The sequence below is a fragment of the Vulpes lagopus genome, chromosome 18 (assembly GCF_018345385.1).
Source record: "Vulpes lagopus strain Blue_001 chromosome 18, ASM1834538v1, whole genome shotgun sequence".
NCBI classification, from domain to species: Eukaryota; Metazoa; Chordata; class Mammalia; order Carnivora; family Canidae; genus Vulpes; species Vulpes lagopus.
This window is the reverse complement of record NC_054841.1, coordinates 1692104-1711506: the sequence shown is the minus strand read 5'-3', so window position 1 is coordinate 1711506 and position 19403 is coordinate 1692104. Positions and strand designations below refer to the sequence as shown.

At 62.7% G+C, this 19403-nt stretch overlaps 1 protein-coding gene across 2 annotated transcripts in view; it reads left to right on the top strand.

Annotated features, from left to right (window-relative positions):
• Positions 1 to 19403, top strand: part of CDH4 (cadherin 4) — a 506523-nt gene that overhangs the window by 445726 nt on the left and 41394 nt on the right. The window contains exons 1-3 of one of the 2 annotated variants that reach the window (XM_041732569.1): positions 5776 to 6440; positions 6645 to 6800; positions 15359 to 15503. In XM_041732569.1, coding sequence (XP_041588503.1) covers positions 6267 to 6440; positions 6645 to 6800; positions 15359 to 15503 — 475 coding nt within the window. In that variant the 5' untranslated portion in view covers positions 5776 to 6266. Of the gene's footprint in view, positions 1 to 5775; positions 6441 to 6644; positions 6801 to 15358; positions 15504 to 19403 lie in introns of those variants that run through there. The other variant, XM_041732568.1, reaches the window with a different exon arrangement.

The following is a 19403-nucleotide window of genomic DNA, read 5'->3' as shown; positions in this document are numbered from 1 at the left end:
GCGCCTGGGTGGCTCACTGGGTTGGGCGTCCGACTCTCCGACTCTTGGTTTCGGCTCGGGTCATGATCTCAGGGCTGTGGGATGGAGCCCCAGGTCGGTTGGTCGGTCGGGCTCTGTGCTCGGTGGGGAGTCTGCAGGAGACCCTCTGCCTCTGCCTCTGCCCTCCCCCTGACTCGTGCTCATGCTCTCTCCACCTCTCTCTTTCTCTCTAAAATAAGTAAGTCTTTAAAAATTCGTAAAAAAAAAAAAAAAAAAAAAAAAGATCCAAGTTTGGGAAAGAGAAGCTGATTGTCCCACCTGGCTGGTGGGCCTGCCTGTTGGGTGCGGAGAGGGCAGGGCGTGTTGACCGTGCCCCTGAGACCGCGCACGCACGATGGGGAACGATGACCCCCCAGAGGACGCCAGGCCTCTGTTCCCAGAAGAGGCAGGAGGGGACCCCGCGTCGCCCCATTGCTAGCAGTACTTTCTTCTCTAACGCAAATTAAGTAGCTACCTGTCTTTATTAATTTGGTGCAACCTGGAGGGCATTTTTGAGAAGCATCTAATTCACTCTTCCCCACCAGGCGAATTTTGTAAGAACATATTCATGGCTTTCATTAGCATTCGTATGGCTTTGAGGATTCTTCTCGTGATTTGTAAAACTCAAAGTAATTGTGAATGGTAACGTGTAATAGTGTCGATGCCACACAACAAATGCCTTTTCCTATCACAGTCTGGGTTTTTCTGTTCATTACAAGAACCTAATTGAAAATAATTGAAGGCTGGATTTTATCACACATGGAAAATACTCGATAAAATGCAAGAAAGGCAAACAGCTTCGAGCCTCGTGATGTTGGGGAGTCAAGGAAGAGTCGAGGGAAGGGAGGAACCCTTACTTGCCCGCGCCCCAAGTTGGTCCTGTTAATCTGATGAGAAGAGTTTGATCATGGCCAGGCCCCGCGTCCTCCCCAGCGCGGCCGGCGGCCGGCCGAGGGCTCTGGTTAGACGCGGCGGGAGCTGCTTTCAAGAGCAGCCCAAGGGAAGCTCTTCGCCCAGATTCCCCCGCGGAGCTTCCAGAGTCCCCGCACCCCGAGGCGGCAGCCAGGAGCGTGGCGCTGGGGTCCGGGAGACGTCCAGGCGGCCCCTGCGTCCTCAGCGTCCCCTGCTGCATTCAGAGGCTCCTCGGGAAGGCCCGTGACTCCATCTCCATCCCCAGTTCCTGTGGAGCTTTGTCCAACCCCTTGGCCCCTCGGGCCCTCGGTGCCCGGTAGGGAGAACGGACGGACAAGGTGGTCTGGTGGGCCCAACATTGTGGGATCCCCCTTTGGTGACCCCTGGGAAGCTCTGGGATGGGGAGGAAGTTCCTTCAGAGCTGACGGGAGGCCTTCGGGGGCAGAAGGAGGGTAGGAGGAAGCCCTCGTCTGGGCAGAGACCCAAGAGGAACACAGTCGGGACTGGGTTGAGGACAGGCCATCCCACTGCCAGCCCCATCCTGCCACCCCAGTGGGGCACAGGGGGATCATGCCCTGCCGTGTGCCAGCCCCTGCAACGGCAGGACAGGGGCCAGCAGGGCTTCCCAGGGAAAAGGGGCACCCCCCCTTCTCTCTGGGCTCCACTCTGGGGGAGGTGGGGGGTGACCAGACCTCGCTGCTCTGCCTGGCTCCCCTCCCTCTCTCATTTCTCTGCTCTTTTTCCTTCCTCTCTCATCCAGCTGTGAAGCCTCCAGGTGGACCTCTCTCTCTCTCTCTCTCTCTCTCTCTCTCCCTCTCTCCCTCCCTCTCCCCCTCCCTCTCTCAGCATCCTTGCACTGCCCCCCCCCTCCCTGCACCCCTCCGGCTTCACTCCCCACACCTCTCTGCACGCTTCCTTCCTCATCCTCTGGGCTCAGAAAAGCCGGTTCCTCTAGGAAGCCCTTCCTGCCACCGCCTACCTGCCAAGACCTTGGTCTTCCTTACGGCCCCTGGTGGTGACCCTGGCCACCTGTGTGCCCATCCCTCTGCCCCCTGCCCCCAGGCAGTATGCCCTGGTGTCCTGTGCTCATGCAGGGTTCAGTGAGCATCCACTGTGTGCGTGGTGCCAGGTGCAGACAGAGCCCGTCCTGTTTGCGTTCCTCGGGCCCAGGCCAGGGAAGAGTGCTGACCACCCTTAGTGCTCACCTGGGCAGGGGGTGGTGGGGAGGGGGAGGGGGGAGGGGGAGGAGGGAGGAGGGGAGGGGGAGCATTCACAGGAAGCAGACAGGACAGTAGACACATAAAGCCTGAGGTGACCCTGATTCTCTGTCACCTGAGAATCAAGAAGCCCCAGCAGTCAGAGCTGGGGCCCCGCTGCGGCCACATGGGGGCTACAGATGCATCTAGTGAAACAGTTCTCCTACCCCTGGACTCTACTCTGGTGGGAGTCAAGTTTTTACAAGACAGTGGCCTCTCCTGGCTGCCTGCAGCCGAGGCCGAGCCCAGATCCGCCTGCGTCCCGCGTGGTCCGGGGACGGGGGGCGGGTGCGCAGCTGCTGTCATGACTCAAGCATCTGAGGCGGGGAGGAGTGGGGACCACTGCAGTCAGAAGTCCCAACAGGTAACGAAAACGAGGGTGTGCAATCTGTTTCCCTGGGAAAGTCTCCAGGTTTAATCCCAATTGAGGAGAAAGAGCTGGAACACTTCACTGAAGATTTACATCCTCACGGAAGAGCTTGATCCTAAGGACTTGGAAGCAGCTTCGAAATGTTAGGGCAGGAGCGCCGGGGAGGCCACGTAACGGCCCAGCGAAGCCCTGAGGGCATGGAACCGGCACCTTCCAGGACGCGGGGTGCCAGAGGGGAGAGGAGATCCAGCCGTGTGTGTGTGTGTGTGAGTGCGCGCGTGCAGGTGTGTCCATGTGTGTGCATGCATGTCTGAGTGTGCATGCTTGCAAGTGTGCGTGTGTGTGTGCAAGGTGTGTGTCTTCGTATGTAGGTGGTGGGTGCGTGCGTGTGTGCAAGGTGTGCAAGGTGTGCGTGCCCCTAACCGTACGAGGCAGCGGACGAGACCAAGCATTCCATGTGAAGCTTGCCCCACGTCATCCCCCTGGAGCCTCTTGACCCTACTCCTGCTCCAACAATCTTTATCACAATTCTTCTCTGTGGACTTAAGAGGGCATCGCTTCTCTCGGTGCCCGGGGTCCCGCAGGCGCGCGCCGAGGGAGAGGCAGGGCAGCGTCCCCGGCGCGGTGAGGGTGATGTTGGGGGGCCTCGGGCCAGCCGGGGGCAGGGGCCGGGGCCGCAGCCAGAAGCCCCGAGTCCTCCCCGGGGCGCGGGGCGCCCTCATCTCCTGGCGTGGGGCCTTCCCTGCTGGAGTCTGGCCGTGATTCTCTCCCCTTCGATGCTCCGGGGGTAAACCTCCAAGGTGTTTGCGATTCACAACCACACGCGGCGACTTTCCTCCGGTTTCAAGTTCATTTGCGATTAGGCAAATACCTCGTCCTTGGGGAAGCCTCTGCCAGAAGCCTTCGTCTCGTCCGGCCTTTCCTAAGGGCGAGGGGCCCTCCAGGCACGGGTCCCCGGGTGAACACCAGCGCCCGGCGCCGTAAGTTACTTTAATGCAGACGTCACTTTAAACTAACCTTTTACCATCTGTTCTGTCCTTTAATAACAAATGCAAAAGAGCATAACTCTCCGTGGTGTCGTAAAAGTGAGGTGGGTGATGGAGACGCCTGTCTGTGTTCTTTATTCATGGCCCTATCATATGCTGCTGTGATGTTTTTCTCATTTTCCAGACACAAATCACGGGGAAACTGCTCTCCCCCGATCTGGTGAATTCACGTGTACAGTATTTCTTCTTAATGTGGGAACCCGTGGGGGTGCTCAGAGCATCCCGAGCCGGCGTGAGCCCCGGACGCGCCCGCAGAGCGGCACGTGGGGGATTCGGCAGAGGCACCCAGTGGTCAAAATGTAATGAGATTTCTTTGCAAAAAAATAAAACCTCTTTAAATATGAGGCGGGTTCTTTTCAGTGGTTTTATAATTAAATTTCCCCGTGAAGGGTGGGCTGTGCCCCCGGCTGCTGCAGCCCCCGCCTCGACTGCTGCCCCCCACCCGGGACCTGCTCAGTCCAGCGCAGCCCAGCCCCTCGGCCGGGGCCTGGTGCGTCCTCGAGTGCCGAGCTCACCGCCCTCTCTAGAACCTTCCTCGCTCCCAGAGGCAGCCGGTGCTTCACGGGCAGCTAGCCCCGAGTTTTTGACAGTAATCGGGCAGCTCCCGTCTCCGCCACGGGCTCTTACCTGCTGCACTGGGTTCCCCACACCCCGAGCAGGAGCGCAGGTGCAGGCGGCAGGAGGGGGCTCCCTCTTGGGGACCCAGATTGGTCGCCGCTGCCCCGCTTCCCCGGCGGCCACAAACTCCCGTGGGCAGAAGAGGTGGCAGTCGGCCATGTAGGGAGAAGAGGCGGCGCTCGGCCACGGCCACGAAGGGCTGCCGTCCTGTGAACGCAGGGATGGAGCCAGGTGGCCGGAAGGAGCACCTGCCCTCGGGCACTCATACGCGGCTGTTGTGCCTGAAGGACACCACCTGATGGGCAGCCGAGGGACGGCTGATGAGGACGGGGTGGACTCCGGCCCTGGGGCACCAGGCCCGGGGCCCAGCGTGTCATGGCCTGCAGGAGGCCGGGCGGCCAGCTCGGCGGGACGTGTGCCCTCAGCCCCGGCCCCTGCCGTTCTTTCAGTGGCCTTGCGGGCGACCCTGCTGGGGGTGCGCTGCTCAGGGCAGAGCCAGGGAGAGCTGGGAGGTGGGAGATGGGAGCAGAGGGGCTCCTGGCCACCTGGGGGAGGAGCAGGTGGGGAGTGGGAGGGGGATGGTATGCGGTGGGGGTGGGGGAGGGGGTGCATCTCCAAAGCATCACCCAAGATGTCCACTCAGCATGTCACTTACGTGGGTACAAAAAAACACTTTGTTGTGATGAGAACATCGGGGACGTGCGGTCAGCAGGTTGCAGAGAGCAGTGGAGTGGGGGGAGCTGCCGTCACCGTGCTGTCCGGCTCGTCCCGAGACCCACTTAATGCAGACAGGGACGTGTGCCCCCTGGGCTGCCCCCACTCCGGGTGCCCGCCCCGCACCTCCAGTCCTCTGTGCCATGAGCTCGGGGTGGGGGGGTGGCGGAGGGACGGGGTCTTCATTCAGTTTTCACTGCGGTCTCGTAATGAAACATCCCGGCCAGCCCTGCTCTGTAGAACTGGAGCCTTTCACCGCCGTCCGTTGCCTTATAAAACGTGGTCATGGCTCCGGGGCTTGATTGGCAAAAAAAAGCTGTTGACCCCTGAAGGATGCAGGGTCGTCCGAGCCCGACCCGGGCACAGCCAGAAATCCGCATACTGACTTCTGACTCCCAAAAACCTAGGTGCCAGCCGCAAGGTAAACAGGCGGCGAGCACTTAGCGCGTGTGCTACGTGTTTCACCGTCTGTACGCTCGCAGCGAGGTCAGCTGGGGAAGGGACGGTGGCGTCACGGACATCACAAGGCAGCGGAAACGCGCCGCGGGCCCGTGCCGTCCTTATGGAGCCACCGCACGGCCCAAACCCGCGACCGAGAGTCAGCCGAGTTCAAGCCGAGTTCAGGCTGTTCCTTTGGCCTTTCCAGCCTCCCTCTGCAGTTCGTTTTCCCACGGCCCAGAGAAGCCGGTTACCTTCCGCTCCCGCCGGGCGCCCCCTCGTCACTAGAGCTCTCGCTTCCTCCGGGCGGGAGGGGCACATCCTATTTTCATTTTCCGCACTTTCCGTTGAAGTCGAGTTCCCGTGCAGAATCACACTGACCGCAGGGAGCACCGCACACCCGGACGCCGGGCGGCCCGGCCACGACTTGCCTTCCGGAGTGCTCCCCACAGGGAGTGCCGGCGCCACCTGTCGCCACGCCGTACGCCTGGGTTTCAGTTCTGCCAGTGTCCCTTCTGGCCACCCGGCCCCCTGGGCCCGCAGCGCGCGGGGCTGTGCGCCACCCCTGCCCTCCCTCAGTCCGACCTCGCTCACGGACTCGACGCGGGAGCCACGGGGACGTTATGTCTTTCCAGCGACGCCCAGCTTCTCTGTGAAAACACCTCGGCCATCCCGACGACAGGCTTCAGGGTGATACCCGGGCCTCTGCCCCAGCCCGGCCTGGACGTCCTCCCCTCAGGGACCGGATCCTGTCCTCTGGTGCCTCCATCGAAGGAGCGAGAAGACAGGGACACCGATGAAGACTCGGGGTGTCAGCGTGCTGCGTCCCCACTTTTCTTCCCTCTGGACTCCGCAGCGGCCGCTCCGCGTCCCTCCTTCCTCGTTCCCCGCGCGATGGTGGACGCGAGGAGCGTCTGCGTCAGGGCCCGGGCCACCTCGCACCGCGTTCCCTGCCTTCCTCTGCGGTGCTGTCGGTCTCCACCCCGTGTCCCTCGCTCCCGGCACAGACTCGAACTTGGAATACCGTGTCCCGTCTTTCCCGTGACCTCGCGGGCCCCGGGGCGTGTGGTTGGTGGCATCCGTAACTCCCTGCCCACCGACTGCCCTGCCGGTTCCCAAAGCGGACAAGGCATTAGCCGCAGCCGTGCTCCCAGAGCGCCTCGGGCGGGCCCGGGGCCAGGACATCAGCGGCCGGATGAGGCTACGTTTAAGACGCGTGGCCCCTGCTCCCGCTGCAGGCTGACGCTCCTCTCCTTTCGCTCCCCCTTCCAGATCCGCTCCGACAAAGACAACGACATCCCCATCCGCTACAGCATCACGGGCGTGGGCGCCGACCAGCCCCCCATGGAGGTCTTCAGCATCGACTCCATGTCCGGCCGGATGTACGTCACTCGGCCCATGGACCGGGAGGAGCGAGCCTCCTACCACGTGAGTACCTCGGGCCCTGGGCTCCTACCTCGGGGGGAACGCGGGCGCCAGCCTGTGCCGGAATTACCCACGCGGCTGGCACCTCCTGGGGCTTCTCATTCGGTGCGCTCAGGGCGGGCGCAAGAGTTCGCACGTCTCACACGGTCCCGGGCCAGCACGGTCTGGGACCACGCTGGAAGGACGCCTGGGCTAGAAGAAGCCCTGGTCCACGGGTGCTCCGAGAGCTGGTTAGTCCTGTGGGGGAGGATCCCGTGGCCGCCGGGCACACTCGGGCCCTATCAGCACCCCCATCCTCTCCAGCTCTGGGGTAACGCTCCTGCAGCAGCTCCATCTCAGAGCTGGGCCTGCAGAGAGAAACGCAAGTAAAAATCTAGGGGCACCTCGACGGCTCAGTGATTGAGCGCCTGCCTTCAGCCCAGGGCGTGACCCCAGGGTCCCAGGATCAAGTCCCGCATCAGGCTCCCTGCATGGAGCCTGCTTCTCCCTCTGCCTGTGTCTCTGTCTCTCTCTCTCTCTGTCTCTCATGAATAAATACAATCTTAAAAAAAAAAGTAAAACTCCAGGTTGCAGATCGGCACCCGGAGGCTCCTGGCTGCTCCCCTGCCGGGGCTCCCTGATGTGACGGCTCAGGGGAGAGGGGTCCCAGAGCTCAGGTGGAGGCGGCAGGTGTCTTCCACCCTCACGGCTAGTCCCTCATCCAGACCCTGCCTCCTCGTCTGCTGGATGCAGGTTTGCACCAGCTGGAGGCAGCACGAGCCCGAGGCAGAGGTGAGGACCACAAACTCCTCACCAGGCGGGGGGACTCGGGGATTAACCTGCGTGAAGCATGGAGAACAGGGCCCAGTGCACAGTGGGGCCAGAGTGCATGTTTGTAGTTGTCATGGTGATACCTGAACACCCAGGCATCAGCTGTAGTCTGGAAGTGAGCCATCATCTGAGAGGATCAGAACCTCAGCTTCTTGCCCCGACGCGACTGCCATCAGCCAAATCTCACTTGGCTTCAGCCCACTGCACTGACTGGCCCAACACGGCTGCTGCTGTCTGGTCATCTGCGCGGGGCCCATTATGTACGGGTCCTGGCAGGAGGGCTCCGCGTGGTATCCGCGTGGCCATACCACCTCCCAGGCCCAAGAACAGAGCCTGGGCCTCAGGGCGTGTGTACCAACCAATTACAGAGGGAGGGAGCTGGTGGGAGAGGATGACTCTGCCGTTGACAACTGGTGGCCTCCCCTGAGGGACCCCTGACACCCCACCAGAGGCTGGGTGCTAGGCTGACTGGACCTGGGGAACTCTGGGTTAGGAGGCTGGTCCACCCTCTCTTAGTCACAAGGGTTTCCTGTCTCAGACTGGTTGCCCAAGTCCCGAGTGGGTTCAGCTGCACAGAGGCTAATTGACATGGAGAGGAGCTCCAACCCTATGGTTTTCTCCAAGGAGAAGCAACACGGGTGTGCAAAGTCGGGCTCACAGCTCCAGAAATCCCCAGTTCACTAGTCCCAGACATCCCTCTACAGAGCAGCTTCTAGGAGAAACCATGACTCATTCACCCAGACTCTTACCTCTTGTGTATCCCACTTCATCCCTCATCCATCCATCCATCCATCCATCCATCCATCCATCCATCCATCCCATCCATACATCTGCCCATCCATCCATTGATCCATCCATCCATCCATCTATGCATCCATCCATCTACTCATCCCTCCGTCCATCCCTCCCTCCATCCATCCCTCATCCATCTGCTCATCATCCATACATCCCTCCATCCCTCCATCCCTCCATCCATCCATCCATCCCTCCATCCCTCCATTCATCCATTCTGTCCACACATCTGCCCATCCATCCATCTACCCACCCACTCATTCATCCATCCATCCATTCTTCCACCCATGCCTTCCTTCATCCATCCACTCCTCCATCCATCCATCCATCCATCCATCCATTCATCCATCTATCTACTCATCCATCCATCCACCCATCCATTTCTCCATCCATCCGTCCCTTCCTTCATCCATGCATTCCTCCGTCTATCTATGCCTCCATCTATCTACTCATCCATTTGTCCATCCATCATCCATCCATCCATCCATCATCCATCCATCCATCCATCATCCATCCATCCATCCATTACATCCACACATCTGCCCATCCATCCATTGATCCATCCATTCAACCCTTCCTTCATCTATCCATTCCTCCATCCATCTACTCATCCCTCTGTCCATCCCTCCCTCCATCCCTCCCTCATCCATCTGCTCATCATCCATCCATCCCTCCATCCATCCATTGCGTCCACACATCTGCCCATCCATCCATCTACCCATCCACTCATCCATCCACCACTGATCCAAGGAACATTTCCCAAGCACCCAGTATGTGTCAGGCCCTGTGCTCGGCAGGAGGCCTGCAGTGACTACATGAGTAAACACAGCCCCACTCAGGGAGAGCTTACCCTGTGGTGGGATTAAGAGGCATCAAAGCCTTTTGTCCTGAAGCCCCTAAGAAAGGCAGTGTCCCCAGATTCTTCAGACCACAGGCCTTGAGAACAGTGGATGTGGGCACTGACGTGCGTCTGCGTCCACCCCAGAGACGCTGCTGGAAATGGGCATGTGGGTGCTGTCCTGGCTGCCCCTCAAACGGTGAGGGCCAGGGTCAGAGAGAAGGGATATAAGGGAAGTGGACGGTCTTGTTAGCTGGTTGGAAAAAGAGCTTCCCTTGGATGCCTGAGTACCTGAAGGAACATCATCGTATCTTTTCTGAGCCAGACTGATGATTTTGTTCACGGCCCAGGGAATGTGGAGGAAAACACGCAGACATAGGCCCCAGAAGCGGGTGGCACTGACACTCAGGCACACTTGGCCGCTGGCTTCTGGGCAGGCAATTTCAGGGGTGCCTTCCCCCCTGGAAGGGGCTCCCGGGCCTCCTCTGAGGCACTGGGGAAATGAGGTGTGGTTGTTCCCATAGCAAACCCTTGCCCCTCTGCCTCCTCCCTGCCTCTCCTCCTCCTCCTCCCTCCCTCTCCTCTTCCTCCTCCCCCCTCCTCCTCCCCCCTTCTCCCCCCTCCTCCTCCCCCTTTTCCCCTACCCCTCCTCCCTGCTCCTCCCCCTCCTCCCCCTCTCTGCCTCTCCCCCTACTCGCTGCCTCTCTTCCTCCTCCTCCTCCCCTTCCTTCTCCTCCCTGCTGTCTGTCTACCCTGCATTTGTGTCCTGGAGTCTAAAGGGAGCGAATGTTTCCAGAAGAGAAGGAAGGGGTGCTGCTCCCTGGCCGCACGGCCCACCTGCTCGGGTGCCCCTGTGCCGTTTGTCCCTGGTTAGCCCGTGACCTGCAGAGCCTCCTCCACCGTGGAGAGCTTTGTGTCCAGACGGCCCCACAGGGAGGCCACTTGCTGATGATCATGTTCACCTCGTTTGAGATCAGACAGATTTGTCCTTAATTACCGCGGCCCTTAGAGCCGTCCTCCTGGGCGGAGGGGCGCAGCCTCTGCCTCTCCGGGCCCTGACAGTGGGGCTGGCCCGGCTCCTCTCGGCTGCGCTGGAGTGTCAGGCCGGGCTTGGCGGCTCGGGGAGGGGGCGCTCTCGGCCGGCACCGCTCCCGCCTTCCCTGGGGCTCCAGCGACCCCTGCCGTCCCTGCAGGCGTCTTCTCTGGCTGCCAGACTGGGAGGCTGCCCCGCGGGCCGGTGAGCCTGGTGGGGAGAGGCCGCCCCGGGGAGGCCCGCTCAGCCCGATGTCCAGGCCGCCTACGGCTTCCAGCTGTGGGGGCAAGGTGAAGTGGGGGCCCCCATCTGGGCCAAGGATTGCGGGGCCGTCCAGGCCCCGGTGCACACAGCCCCAGAGCGACTGCGTGCCAACGTCCACTCCTGGAGGCCCCCGGCTCCTGGGCCCCCCGAGACCGCAGCTCGGTGTCGGCGGCACCTCACCCCCCACCCACCTTCGTGCTGACACCCCAGGCCCAGCGCTGGGACGGCAGGAGCCCGGCCTTGGGGAGTGCAGGTGGAGCACCTCCCCCGTGAGCCACACGGCAGGTCGCTGAACCAACAAGCCAGCAACACGGCGCTCCGGCAGCTAGAGGCGCGCCCTCCCGACGGCAGGCTCCCACCCGGCGGCTCAGGCCGTCCACTCACGTCTGTGGCGCCGCTGGGGACGGAGAGGCAGCTCCCGGGTCGGCCCCACTGTGGCAAGACTCTGAGACAGACAAAGGGACAGAGACAGCGCCAGAGAGAGAAACACAGGGAGATGAGACGGAGCAGAGACACGGCGGAGAGCGCGGTGGCCTGGGGGCGGGGAGGCACGGCCCTGCGGGGGCAGACGGGGACTCCTGTCCCTCGGCCAAGCCAGCGGGGAAGCGGCCCCTCCTGGGCACCACAGTGTGCGGCCTGGGCAGCCGCGCCCGCGGGTGCATGAGGCGGGCGTCGGGCCTGCGCTGGGCTCTCGGCCAAGCCAGCCTCAGAGGACGGGGCCCCTGCGCCTGCGGACCGCAGCCCACCCGACAGCGGGGGGGGGGGGGGGGGGGGCGGGGGGCGGGGGGGGGCGGCTCTCCTTGCATCCCGCTTTCATTGCTTTGGAAACCCTGAGCTCACAGGCAGACCTGCCTTTGGTGTTTCCGGCTAACGGTCCCTCCTCGGCATTTCTCACCGGACTCGGCGCTGGAAGTGCCAGCTCCCCGGGAACCGTGTGGCCGGGCCTCCTGCCGCGCCTGAGCCGCTGGTGCCACCGCCAGGCGGAGACTCAGGCCCCCGGGGCGACCTGCCGCCTGCTCACAGCTCAGCCCGGAGGACACGAAGGGGCGTCTGACAGCCAAGGCCACGCCAGGGAGCGAGTGTCGCCTGCCCCCTTGCTCAAGGCGGGATGTTGACCCACCAAGTGCCGAGGTGTCGGCTGACGTCGTGCAGAGGAGCCCAGGCCATGCGCCGCGCACATGCCCCCCCCCCCCCCCCGCCGTCCATTCCTTGTGTCTGACGTGGCTCCGAAGCCTCGCCCAGCCCGGCTCTGCCCAGGAGACACGCGGCATCTGCAGCCGGATGGCTCTGCAACAGGCCCCCTCGGAAAAGCCGGGGCTCAGGGGCCGCAGTCCCCGAGGATCTGGGGTCGCATGCTGGCCCGGAGGGGAGGCCCCGGTCCTCCCCAACCACCTCTGTCCCCTGCAGGCGCCGGCCCCTCCTCACCCAAGCCGGCCAGGGAGGAAGCAGAGAACATCGAAGGGACACCGTCCACATGTCCCTGCACACTCGGCTCGAGTCTGGGCCTCTGGGTGACGTGCTCACCTCGACACTTGGCCCACGTTCTCTTGTTCTCCCACCACGTCCTGAGGTTCCCTCCTGGGAGATGGGAAATCCAGCCCCGTATTGCGTGTCTCCTGCTCGTCATGAACCAGCAAATGAGCTCTGCAGGGCTGCCCCCTCCACCTCCTCGGGCCCACCTCAGAGTGAGGCATGTCTCCCGGGGCCACCGCCGGCTGCAGCCTGCAGACCATGACCCCTAGCCCCTCCCCACCCCCCTGGAGTGACAAGTCAGCAGGAAACCATGGGACCCAGATCAGAGGAGCCACCAGTGCCATTTGCCGAATTCTGGATTGAAAGCTCATGTTCAGTTCTCCGGGCAGGCCTCACCCTCCTCGTAAGACTCCAGCGCGACCCCGTCTCAGGATGTGCACCTCACAGGACGCCCACCAGAGCCTTTGGGGCGGCGGTGCCAGCCCCCAGGCCTGCAAGCTGTCTACACTGCAGAACAAGCCAGCACAAACCTACTGGCTTAAAATAACACCCATTTCCTGGCTCGCGTTCTGGAGGTCAGAAGCCGGTGGGCTCTGCCTCAGGGTCTCACAAGGTGGAAGTCGAGGTGATGCCTACCTGGGGTCGTCAGTCCTGCTCGTCGAGGTTGTGGCAGGTCAGATCCCCACCTCCTCACTGTGTGGACCGGGGCCCCGCTCACCCCTAAGGACGCCTGCAGGCCTCGGCACGTGGCCCCCTCCGCTTTCAAGCCAGCAGCCAAGCACTGAACTCGCCCTTGCTTCGAGGCTCTGACGCCCACCGGCCGCCGGCTCCCACCCAGACATTCCCCCGTCTACAGGTCAGCCCTGCCACGGGACGCGGCCTGCTCTCAGGGCGACCCCCCATTGCACCCACATCTGGGGATCCACCCCCGCAGCCTCAGGCACCTCAGACCCCATCTCCCTGCTGAGAGCAAGCTGATGAGCTGTGGACACCGGTCACCCTGGGACAAACGCACGAAATGAAGAGTGGCCCTGTTTGCTTTGCAGGATGATTCTCTAGAAGGTTCTTTTGAGGGTTCCATAAACAAGACCCGCTATTGAGTCCTGCCACTACTCTCATCTCAGGCAAACCTCCTCATCTCCCTGAGTCTCGCTCCCCATCTGTCAAACAGAGGTCAGGACAGGACTGGTCTCACGGGTCCTAGTGAAAGCTGAGGCAGGTCATGCAGGCGGGCTTGGGGCCCTTGCCTAGCCCTGAGCAGCCGCTCGCTCAGTGCCGGTGATGGCGGGAAGGCTCCAGCGCCCACAGGTGCGTCCAGGGCCCACGTGGAGTGTTCCACGGCCCGTGCTCCAGGAGGAGGCCAGCGGCCTACAGTTAAGACACGAAGCACAGCGAGCCCCCGCGAGGCAGCAGGTGCACCCCGGTTCCTCCCCCCCAGCCCCCCAGGGACCCGACCCCCGGCCCCCAGCCCATGTGTTCACATTCTGCCTCCCGTGGTGAAAAGGGACAATCGTCCTGCTCACAGCATCGCAGGGCAGGAACTTCCCTTTGCATGAGCTGCTCAGGTTTGCAGGTCGCAGAATGCGCCATCGGACGATGGGACCCCCCAGGCCCACAGTGCAGGCCCAGCCCGAGGCCCATGGCGGGGGCGGGCCTTGCAGACTCCCCGCAGAAGCCACAAATGTCACAAAAAGTGTGGGGGTGCAGTGGGGTGAGGCAGGAGGACCCCTGGCCCTCACCTCCTCACCGCCAGGCTGCTGCTGCCGCTACAGACCACACCAAAGCCACCATGCCTTAGAAGACGCTACCTGTCATCGCAGCTCAAGGACCTGGATTCAGCGGCTCCTCGACCTCGACTCGGCGCGCAGCCACCTGGCTGCATTTGACACGATGAGGGGTCACCTGGCCGCCGCCGGAGGAGCGCCCCTGCAGGACGGGGCACAGGGCTCGGCCTAAACCGCAAGCGGTGCCTCACGACCCTTCCATGCGGTGCTCGGAGCCAAGGCACCAAGTGCACCGTCACGTGTGGCCCCACGGGCTGCGTCCCCGGGACTCAGGCCTGACCTGCGTCCATACAACAACACAGGCCGCCTCCTGGCAGACGCCAGCCTCCAGCTGCTCCTTACACCCCCACGTCAAGGGTACGGTTCCGCTGTCAGGACCAAACCCAAGCCGCGGGGCTGGAGAGGACCGCGTGGATGCCCAGCCTGGAGACACGTCGCGCCCACAGGCCTCAAGTGCTTGGCATGGCCCCGTCCCGACAGAGACACGGAGCTGCTGTGTGAACGGGGACGGATGTCAGCAGACAGCAGCGCGGCAGTCCCAGCCCTGGTGGGGGACCTCGCAGAGCCCCTCACCCCGTTCTCCCCGCATGGCCTCCCTGCCCCCACCCAGCCGCTCCATGTCCCCTGTGGGGCCCTCCACGCCTGCTCTTCTCCCCGTTCCCTTCATCCAGCCCCAGCTCAAACGTCACCTCCTCCAAGAGGCCTGTCTGCCCTCCCCCCAGCCCCAGCCGGTCGCTGCCAGTTCCTGGGGTACCTGTGTCTATCCCCTCCTGGTGTCTGTCTCCCTCCTCGGTGAGCAGCCCCAGGGCTGGGCCACGGCTGGGCCACTGAGCAACAGGTTAGGTAGGGCCCAGCCGGTGCCTGCTGCACAGAGGCCCTTGACAGGTATTGGTTCAGTGAATGAATGAATGAATGAATGAATGAATGGTGAATGAATGAATGAAAAATAAAAAAATTGAGGTGCCCGGGTGGTTCATTCGGTTGAGCATCTGACTCCGGGTTTCAGTTCAGGTCATGACCTCAGGGTCCTGGGTTCGAGCCCCGAGTCAGGGTCCATGCTCAACGAGGAGTCTGCTTCTCCCTCTCCCTCTGCTTCACTCCTGCTCACATTCTCCATTCTCTCTCTCTCTTTCTCAGATAGATAAATAAAATCTTTTTAAAAAAATAATAAAAATTGTGCGTCCCTGGGGGGCTCAGCGGTTTGGCACCTGCCTTCAGCTCAGGGCGTGATCCTGGAGTCCCGGGATCGAGTCCCACATCGGGCTCCCTGCATGGAGCCTGCTTCTCCCTCTGCCTGTGTCTCTGCCTCTCTTTCTGCGTCTTTCATGAATAAATAGATAAAATCTTTTTTAAAAAAATCCAAAACCTGAGGTTCCTCCAAGAGGCCTTCCCCATTTCTGCAGCAGAGAGCACCGAGGCTCAGAGGAGTTTGTGACGTGCCCCAGGCTGACCCCCGCCCAGACGGTCCCCGAGGGGCCCAGGCCCTCTGTCACCCCCAGCCCAGGGCAGTGGGCCGGCCATGCCGGCGGCCGTCCCCAAGGCTGACGGTGTCTGTGCTGCTTTCCAGCTCAGAGCCCACGCGGTGGACATGAACGGCAACAAGGTGGAGAACCCCATCGACCTGTACATCTACGTCATCGACATGAACGACAACCGTCCCGAGTTCATCAACCAGGTCTACAATGGCTCCGTGGACGAGGGCTCCAAGCCAGGTGAGCCAGTGGACGAGGAGGCCCCAGGCTCTGGGAGCCCCGACAGCCCTCGGCCTCCCCCACTGATGCATTTTTTAGCAGGTGTGTGACCCGGGAGCAGGGCCCCTCCTTCACGGGCTCCATGGTCCAGAGGGGGCGTTGCAGATAAGAGACGAGCTAAGACCAGCGTGTAATGCCACTGTGCTGAGGGTCAGGCTCAGAAGGAAACCAAGGGACACAGAGCATCGTGGAGGGGCCTGTCAATCAGGGAGGGCCCGTCTGTGGAGGTGACCTGTAGGCCGAGGGCTGAGGTGTGACACGGAGCCACTCGGAGATAAGGGCTGTTGGGGTGTGTTGGAAGGGAGCCTGAGGAAGGAAAAGGCACAGACAAAGGTCCTGGGGCAGGAGACAAGGTCAGAGAGAAGACCCGCCCTCCCAGGTCTCCGCACCACACTCTCCCTTTATTCCGAGCCCCCGGGGAAGCCCATGAGGAGGCCAGACTCCCCCAGCCCCAAGACACAAGCCGTGTGCCCGCCGTCCCCCGGAGGGCTGACCCAAGGGCCCATCTGCCCAGACTTCCATTTGGCATTCGTGGTGTTGACCACGGGATCATGTGCCAGGGCCTTGGCAAGCACGTGTCTGGACCCCGAGTCCCAAGACGTGGGCACCCTCCCTCTCCCCGCAGCAAAGACAAGGCACAAGGTCGGAGGAGGTGAAGCAAGCGGCCCAGCCCCCTGGGTGCGGATGGGCCAGGATCCCCACCGACGCTAGCCCTTGCCCAGGGACCAGCAGGGCACCTGGCGTGGGTTGCAAGTGTCCACCACACCCCCCGGTCAGTCTCCATGGGGGAGCCCGGGCTGTGGGCAGACAAGCCCCCGGGGTGGGTTCCGTGCACTGCAGCCTGCGCTGGGGTCTCCTGCGGGGCTGGGCGAGGGCTCGTCCTGGGAACAACCTTGTGGCCGGGGTTGGGCCGGCAGAGCTGAGCCAGGCACCCCAGGCCGCCGGGAGTAGCCATGGAGAAGCACGACGCCAGCGGCATTGGAAGGCAGGGGACAGCTATTTCTACGCGCACCTGTGCCGCCGGCAGCACCCGGCGTGGCTGGGGGACAGCGCGCCTGCGGATGCGAACCCCGAACCCCGTGCAGGCGATCTGCCCCGGCGGGTGGGCGGGTCCTGGGCCCGGGTGAGGGGCCTCTGGGCTCCCAGGGAGGCAGGTGGCTCTGAGCAAACGGGAGCCCCAGCACCAGGAGCCGGGAGCGGCGCCCGGGGGTCAGCGCAGGGCCGCACAGCGCCAGGCCAAGCATTTATCATCGCTTCCGGCCCGGAGGAGGTTGTCAGGGCCCGTCTCCAGGGGCTGCTTCTTCAACAAGGTGAATTGTGTTTCCGATTGATTGTCTCAGAATCACAGACGCAGGCCAGCCCGGTGCCGGTGAGGGGCCGGGATGTGACCTTATTTCTGGCGGGCCTCCCTGCCCACGACCCACACCACCCTGCAGAGGCGCCTGGACGTCAGGAATCAAACCTCCCGCGTCTCATTTTAAAACAAATCGATGGAGAAACTCTTCCCAAAAGTGCTTTGCTCATTAGCATGACAAAAGCAGCAAATTGCTGTGTCTTCTCCTCAAAATCCTGATGAGCCTTTAAGCCTGGAGATTGGAGCCCCCACCCCCACCCCATGGCCCCAGCTCCACCGTTGCTTGGGATGCGCGGCCTGGAAGCCCCGACGGCTGCGCCCCAGGACTGAGCCTCTCTCCCCCTCACTCCTGTGCCTTTCATGGACAGTTTCCACTACGTGTGGACTGACTTTCAGGGTCCCTGGGGGACCCCATGTCTGACTGTGATCCCGGAACAGCCCTCAGAGGGGAACGGGGACCCCCACGGCTTTGTGCCAAGCCCAGGACGAGCCGTACCAGGCTGCCGTTGGACCCCCTGACCCCGCATGTGGCTGGTCGAGGCCGAGTTGACGCCAAAGCATCGCCCTGCATCCCGGGGGCCGGCGGGCAGCTCCAGGCCCCGAAATAGTCTATATGGGGTCCTCCCGTGCAAAGGCGAGTCCCCACAACAAAGGGCATCGCACGGCGCCCCTGCGGGGTGAGGAGACCCCGCCCCGGAAGTCAGTGGTTATTCTCTGGCGTGATGGGCGAGGGAAGGGTTGCACGTGCACGTTCTAAGGGGGAAACATGGAAAGATGCATCAAATACTGACTCACACAGACAAGTCTCTTAAGGTTTGGGTAGTTTGTTTTGGGGCCACAGCAGAGTGACTCGGGACTGGGGTCCCAGGCGGAGCCCACGTGCACCCCACGATCTGGCCCCGGTGCCCCTCCACGGCGTGAAATCCCCGGTGGCGCTGGACCGGACAGGCTCGGAGGGTGTGGGAGTCCCGGGGTGGCCTGTCCTGCTTGGTGCGGCAGCGGTCATTGTAGTTTGGGGCCAAGAGCGTCCTCCACTCCCCCCTCAGCTGTGAGACGTCCGGGTCTTCGACAGCCCCCTGGAAAAGGGAGCGCACTGGCCCACGTAACTGCGGGGTGCAGAGGCGGGCGGCAGCCTCAGGGGCCGTGGCCAGAGTGGGACCAGCCAGGGCCTTGCCAGCCGCGGCCACCCTCCCGTCCCCGTGCTGGCTCCTTCTCAGGGAGGCCTCTCTGCCTGCGGACAAGACGCTCCAGCAGCCACAGACTCGGCTGCGCCCCGAGAGGGACCACCTCCTGCTGGCGGCCGCGGATCCCCGGGATCTGGCTTGGGTAAGGGGGAAGACGTGCCCAGCCTGAGGGCATCCCCTCGGCCAGGCGAGGACTGTGAGCACCCTTCAGGCACCAACAGAGTCCGGGCCTAGCCCCTCCCAGTCCTACAGCCTGAGCGTGCGGCCTGCGTGGATTCCCCAAAGAAAACCGGATCGTTGCTCCAGAAGAGGGAGCCGATGCCAGCTAGGCGCCAACACACGCGGGTGTAAGACACGAGACGCCCCACAAACCTTCACCACTTCCCCCAGTGGCAACGGTATGCAGAACCGTCATGCGTGATCATGCCAGGACGCTGACCCCAGGGCCGTCCCTGGGCCTCAGGACACCGACCCCGGGGACACTCCCCGGGCCTCAGGAAGCCAACCCTGGGACAGTCCCCAGGCCCCAGGACGCCCATCCCTGGGCCATCTGTCCCTGGGCCTCAGGACCCTGACCCTGGGGCAATCCTCGGACCTCGCTCAGGTGTCGGCAGGTTCACCTGCGTGTGCACAGGCACGTGTGTGTGTACGTGCACACACTTCCATGCAGCTTCCACCATGTGTGTCGATTCCTGTGACCACAGCCAGGTGGCTGAACAGCTGCATCGTGAGGTCACCCGTCCTGGATTTTGGAATGGCCACTGCCCACCGTCCCTCCCCACTGCTTGGCTCTGCTCGGAGCCCTCATTCCACCCCGCAGTGGCCCTACGGGGTAGGCACGTCCATTTTCCCCACTCTGGAGATGAGGGAATGAAGGCGTGGAAAGGTAAGCAGGGACGCGCAGCTGGTAGCAGGTGGAGGCAGGACGGGGGCCCTGGCGTCCAACTCCCGAGTCACGGTGCCAACTGTTGTACAAACTGCTTCCCCGCCCCCGTCTGTGTGGAGTGCTCCTGACCTCAAGCCACCGAAAACCCAGCTCGTACCCATAAGGGCTTGGGGACGGCTTGACACGGTCCATGCGTCCCCTGCTCGTTGCTCAGCACGTGGTCACAGAGGGCCGCTGCACCTCCAAGCATCACATCCACTATCGGGCAGAAGGAAGAAAGGGGAGAAGGGCAGCATGGCCCGGGTGCCCCACAGCCCGCCCTGGGAGGCCCTATCCTCCAGGACAGGAAAATATAAATCCCACCCTCAAGGAGCCCATCGTTGAGCTGAGGAAGCCAGAAATCCGTGTGCTGCACACCTGCTAACGCCTGGTACAGA